Genomic DNA, 6032 nt, shown 5'->3' with positions numbered 1-6032 from the left:
AGCTACAAACGCCATCGTGTGGTGAAGAGAGGTAATGCAGGCTGAAATGACTGAACAGGGAAGCACCGGTATAACCACCCCTCAATTTTATTTAATCATAAATATAGATATCAACCTACTGTTTTATCACTTTAAATGTATATATTAATATAAAATAATCTGAAAGAAAGATGGTTGACTGGTCTTAGCTGGTTTAAACTGGTCTTCTAGCCTGGCCAAGATGGTGTTCAGCTGGTTTTAGCTAGTTGGTCAGATGGTCAGCCTGCTAAACCAGCTATGACCAGGATGGAAGACCAGCCAACCAGGGATATAATTATACATTTTATTTATTTAAAAAACGATATTTTATTTTAATTTATTTTTGAACACACAACAAATGGTTCCAGACATTCCTGCCGTGCTCAGCTCCATGTAGTAAATGCAGTGCTTTTATATTTAGTAAATATTGCAAATATTGTATTGTATTCAGCAGCTGCAAATATTGCACCTTTTTTTACTTTCATGCTCTTGTTAAAATGCATATTTATAGTATTTTTCTTTTCTCCTTTCTTTCTCATCATGATGTTATCAGCTTATATCTGTCATTTTATCTTTGCTCTGACCTGTAGTCAGAAACATTTAATTTCATGCAATTACTGTTACCAGGGTGGGTTTCTATAGACAGAGATTTTAATATTGTTGCTTCCAACAATTTGCCTTTGATAGCATCCTACAACATCTGGTTCGACAGCTGTTCTCAACAGCTTTAAGTATTGTATTTTGTGTTAAAACTTGTGTATCAACATTAAACATACGTAGCTCTGTAACTGATCACTAATCATTATCTGTATGTACAAATGAATGCAGGTTTAATTTTGTGATGCAATATGGATGTGTGTTATAGTGGGAACTGTTAATTCTGGTTTTCTGTTTTTGACAAATAATTCCCTTTGTATTGAAATAGAAGATAAGCTAAGTGTCCGTAGTCTTCGATTCAGCGGGGTTAAGAACAGTTAAACGGTATTAGCTCAGTCAATGGGTCATATAAGAGATGAAAAGCTCAGTCTTCACAGGAAGCAGCTAATACAATAAGCCACATTACATCAAAAATGAAAGTAAGCAAACAATAGCCACGCTGGCTCCATGCTAATAATATATTCCAAATAATGGAAAATTGTAGCTATTCATTGCCATTTCCTTTTGTAACTAGAATTTATGAACAGATGGATAATAAGCACAAAAATAAATATTTAATATGCCATGTTAGATATTAAATAAGTAATAGGTTGCATGTCAACAGACTCACAAGTAAACACAATGATGTTCAATGTATTGCAAGCAGCGTGACACACAATGTTTATTTGATCTTGATTTACTGGCTTTAAAAACAAATTCTCAGTTTTCAAACTCATGTTTAGCACAGTGTACAACAACCAGATTAATTTGTGTGGATGGCACCCCCAAGTGGCCAAAAAAGGACCATATCTTTACAGGAATGGCCATTAGTTAATGTAGGTTAATGTATGGGAAAATTGCATATTACTACAGTACATTGCATGCAAACTTCATAATATCATTCCTTAAAGTCTGCAAAACATCAATATTCAAGCCTAATTTCAAAGATATTCTATATAGAAGCACAGTAATGATCACGCTGGCATTATGCTTGACTACTGATGATTTAATTCAAAGTGCTAGTGTATAAATGCCATCACCTGCATTTTGGACTTTTTACCACTAGAGTAAATAAAGCCACTCTGTCTTCACAACAAATGAATGTTTATAAAGACAATTTACATTTTAATGTGTTATTTATATGTTCAGTTTTGCTTTTATATCAGACACAGATGAAAGAGGAATGTAGAGGGTTGTTCCTTTCCTTGATTTCTATTACTTTCCTTGTTTTAGATTTTCTGAGGTGACTAACTTGAGCTACTTCAATGTCCCTCTAAAAGACTAGATACATGATAGACTTCTTCCTTCCACCAGCTCAGTGTCCTTTTTGTGGGCATGTTTTGGGCAAGTTTTGGGCGATGTCAGTCAGACTGTCTCTTTCTTCTCGTATGTCCTGCAGGTTCTGTTTGAGATTTTGCAGCTGTTTCTCTTGATCATGTGCAGCACTGCGAAGCCTCTGGATCTTTCCGGTGAGAGACGGACTCTCCACAGCACCCCGGAGAACATGAAGACGGGCTGCCGTCTCATTCAGGACACGGTCATAGTTCTCCAGCACTACATTAGCTTCTGCCAACAGAAATGGGAGAAGAGTATGATTGAGTATGATTATTCATTTATTGGAAGATTAAATTTTTTTTTTCCATCTTTTTAGAAAAATAAATAAATAAATAAATAAAAAGATAAAACAAAGCAAAGCAAAACAAAATATATAAATAAAACGCACATTGAAAATAAAATAAAACAAAGCAGAACAAAGCATAAAATAAAACAAAGCAGAACAAAGCATAAAACAAAACAAAAAGAACAAAACAATATATAGGGTTATGGGGATAAAAAAATAATAAAATAAATAATAATAAATAAATAAATGAAATAAAATAAAACAAAATAATAAAACAAAACAAATAAAACAACAAAACAAAACAAAACAAAACAAAACAAAACAAATTAAATTCATTCTCCAAACAGCATGTTTGTAGGGTTGCGAGGATAAAAAAATAAAATAAAATAGGATTGTGAATTTACCCAGTTGTTTAAGAAGCAGAGTTAGAGTGTTTGTAAAGGACTCTAGCTGACTCTTGGCTGCCTCCATGTTGTTTATCATATTCCTTGAGGAAAGCATGTCCTGAGGAGAAATGGCACATCAACATCATGGCAATGCAAATACAACCTCCTCAGTCACCTAATCTGGACTTTGCTTATCGATATCATGTTTATTACTTTTATGGTATAGTTTTTTCTCTGGTACATGTACTGCAGTGTCTCAAACCCCCTAAAGAGACCAGCAGTACTGAATGTCCTGCAGAAGTCCTTGTTCTAATAATAATGACATTGAGGTTCTAGCCAACTGGACAAACATTGGCAATTCCACTATCAAGTTAAAGCCAAATTGTTTACCTCCTCTGCCTCCATGGTTTCCTGTTTCTGCGCAGCTTGGCTTTCCAGCTCAGTCAACTGCTCCAGGGTGGTGTCCGCAGCTGAACGCAACTGTCCAGATGCATGTTTTGCCCGTTTCCCCTGTGTGAGTGACGCTTTGGCATCCTGTCATGAATAAAAGCATAACAGGTCTTTTAGTTCTCATCAGTTCTTGTTTCAGTCCAGTCTCCTCGAGGCAATGCAGTGTTTATACACATCTTGAGGTTTAGGGACTTGATTTGATTAAATTGCCTTTTACACAACTTCTATAACCACAATGTGATTAACAGAATTATCTATAGCATAAAAATGTTATCAGCTAATACTTTGACTGAATGCCTTGCTTGCTTGTTTGTCTGACTGACAAATATAACTGTTTAAGTGTTTGTTGAATGTAAGTGTACTTCAGCATAGCTTACTTTAGCCACTGCATCTGCAGACTCCTTGGCTTGTTTAGCTGTGCTGCTCGCAGCCGTAGCGTTCTCCACTGCAGGTTTGATCATTTTCTCTGTCTGCTTAACTCTTTTTTTCACGTCCTCCAAGGTCTTTTCTTTCAGCATCTTCTCTCTCTTCAGATATCCTTTGCTGAGTGTAGGCAGTTGAGGCCAGTCTTGTTCCATGTCTACAGCAGAGAACATTATTACAATGTAAGTACATTATTATAACATCTTCACATGTTCTTTCTACCATTGTACACTATAATTTAAAAGTTTGGTAGGATTTTGTAATGTAAAAAGAAGTCTCAAGTCTCCTTGTTCACTAAGGCGTCATTTATTTGATCACAAATACAGTAAAATAGTAATACTGTGAAATATTGTTATTATTGAAAATAACTGTTTGATTTTAACATATTTTAAAATGTCATTTATTCCTGTGATGGCAAATCTGAATTCTCAGCATCATGACTTCAGTCTTCAGTGTCACATGTCCTTCAGAAATCATTCTAATATGCTGATTTGATGCTTAAGAAATATTTATTATTGTTATCAATGTTGAAAACTGTTTGCTGCTTTAATATCTTTGCAACAACCATGATACATTATCAGGATCTGGATTCTTTGATGAATAGAAAGTTCAAAAGAACAGCATTTATTTGAAACAGAAACAATTATAAATGCTTTTACTGTCACTTTTGATCAATTTAATGCTTTTAAATTAAATTGCTGTATTTCTCAGTCCTCGACTCTACCATATTAGTCTTTATACCTCTCAATTTCTCTCATTTGTTCATTATAAATGCTTAACTTTAATTTCAGTTTACCTCAATTGCAGTATGGTTTATTATACTTTACAACTTAAAAATATTCACTTCTGTCAAGTGTCATACTTTGAAAAAAGGAGTCCATGTATCAACAGCAAAAATATGAAAGAAGTATAAAGCAGAAACGGTTACCTTCCAGATCCTTCTGTAGAGATAGGATCTCCGCCTCAACCTCTTTCCCTGTCACCACAGAGGAGACGGCTGACACCTTAAATCCCTCAGCCACAGCCGTCAGCTTCAGATAAAAAGACAAAAGATGCATCTCATTACACTGTCTTTTGGCAGGAAATTGTCACATTTGAATTTGCTTTGAGCTGAAAACACATCACTGTTGTTTTTTCTCTCATGCTTTAACATTTCCCACCAGACTGACTGGCAGGAGGTGCTAAAATTCACAGGATGAAAGAACTGCTAGACCTCTAATTACTAGGACATTTTTTATACTTCATTGTTAGTGCAGCGAGGCTTTACCTCTTTGAGCTCTTGCATAGTTTTCAGGTGTTTTTCAGCACTGTCCACATGAGGCTGAATTTCCTCCCTGGTCTTATTTACCATATGCTCTTTGGACTGAACAGAGACTTTCAACTCAGTTGTCCTGTTCATGAGGTCCTCGTGCTGAAAAGAATATATTCACATCATTCATATATACACATGACTTTCAGACTCAGAGTGCACTATTTAAAAAATATATATTTTTTCAAAATATTTTACAACAAAAGAAACAAACAATGGACAAAGATCTTTTGATATGATATATAAAAAAAAAAAAAAAAAAAAAAAAAAAATATATATATATATATATATATATATATATATATAATTTTTAATATAAATATATATATATATAATATAAAAATATAAATATATATATATATATATATATATATATATATATTTTTTTTTTTTTTTTAAATCCAATAATATTTCCCTTGTAAAACCTTTTTAAAAACATTGCCTATTAGCATTAAAAGACACAAGAAGACATTTAAATAGGTTCCTTAGATTATGCTAAGATCACTTATTTTCCTTACAAAACACACAGTTTGACAATATAATAATGTTTTGAATGCTTCTGAAGACTATTGCCGTTTGTCATGTTGTGGTGTCAAATGATGACAACAAAGTGCTCGTGTTGTCCTGTTGTTCACTAATTTATGATTTTCCAAAAATCAACTCTAAGACAAATTAAATTTTAATTATTTAATAAAAATATATGCATGTTGACCAACAATTAGTGTATTAAAGAGTTAGTTCACCCAAAAATGAAAATTCTGTCATTAATTACTCACCCTCATATCGTTCCAAACCTGTAAGACTTTCGTTCATCTTTGGAATGCAAATGAAGATCTTTTTGATGAAATCTGAGAGCTTTCTCACCCTCCATAGACTGCCTATGCAACTGAAACTTTGATGCTTCAAAATGTTCATAAAGAGATTGTAAAACTAATCCATATGAATTGAGTGGTTTAACTGAAATTTTCTGAAGAGAAAAATGAACAGATTCTGAACAGATTGAATTTAGGCTTATATTCACATGTAAACATTCATCAACACACAGCAGTTGTGGTAAACGGAAGTTCAAGCATGTATGCTTGACATGCGCGAGAACCAGTGAGGTTTGTTCTCATGTGTTACGCAGCACATTTGAGCTTCCGGAAGAGGACTGTTCTCGTTCGGTTCGGTTGAGCTTCTGTTTATGTTC

General features: G+C 33.9%; 1 protein-coding gene across 3 annotated transcripts in view; it reads right to left on the bottom strand.

Annotated features, from left to right (window-relative positions):
- Positions 1-1297: 1297 nt before the first annotated feature.
- lamc3 (laminin, gamma 3) overlaps positions 1298-6032 on the bottom strand; it is a 142722-nt gene continuing 137987 nt past the window's right edge. For all 3 annotated transcript variants that reach the window (XM_048188515.1, XM_048188514.1, XM_048188516.1), the window contains 6 exons: positions 4802-4945; positions 4463-4565; positions 3489-3691; positions 3052-3195; positions 2680-2779; positions 1298-2220 (listed from right to left, as the gene is read on the bottom strand). In XM_048188515.1, coding sequence (XP_048044472.1) covers positions 1970-2220; positions 2680-2779; positions 3052-3195; positions 3489-3691; positions 4463-4565; positions 4802-4945 — 945 coding nt within the window. In that variant the 3' untranslated portion in view covers positions 1298-1969. The remainder of the gene's footprint in view (positions 2221-2679; positions 2780-3051; positions 3196-3488; positions 3692-4462; positions 4566-4801; positions 4946-6032) is intronic.

This window comes from Megalobrama amblycephala, linkage group LG4 (genome assembly GCF_018812025.1).
Source record: "Megalobrama amblycephala isolate DHTTF-2021 linkage group LG4, ASM1881202v1, whole genome shotgun sequence".
Classification (NCBI taxonomy): domain Eukaryota; kingdom Metazoa; phylum Chordata; class Actinopteri; order Cypriniformes; family Xenocyprididae; genus Megalobrama; species Megalobrama amblycephala.
The sequence above is the reverse complement of the archived record's forward strand: the minus strand, read 5'-3'. Positions and strand labels throughout refer to the sequence as shown.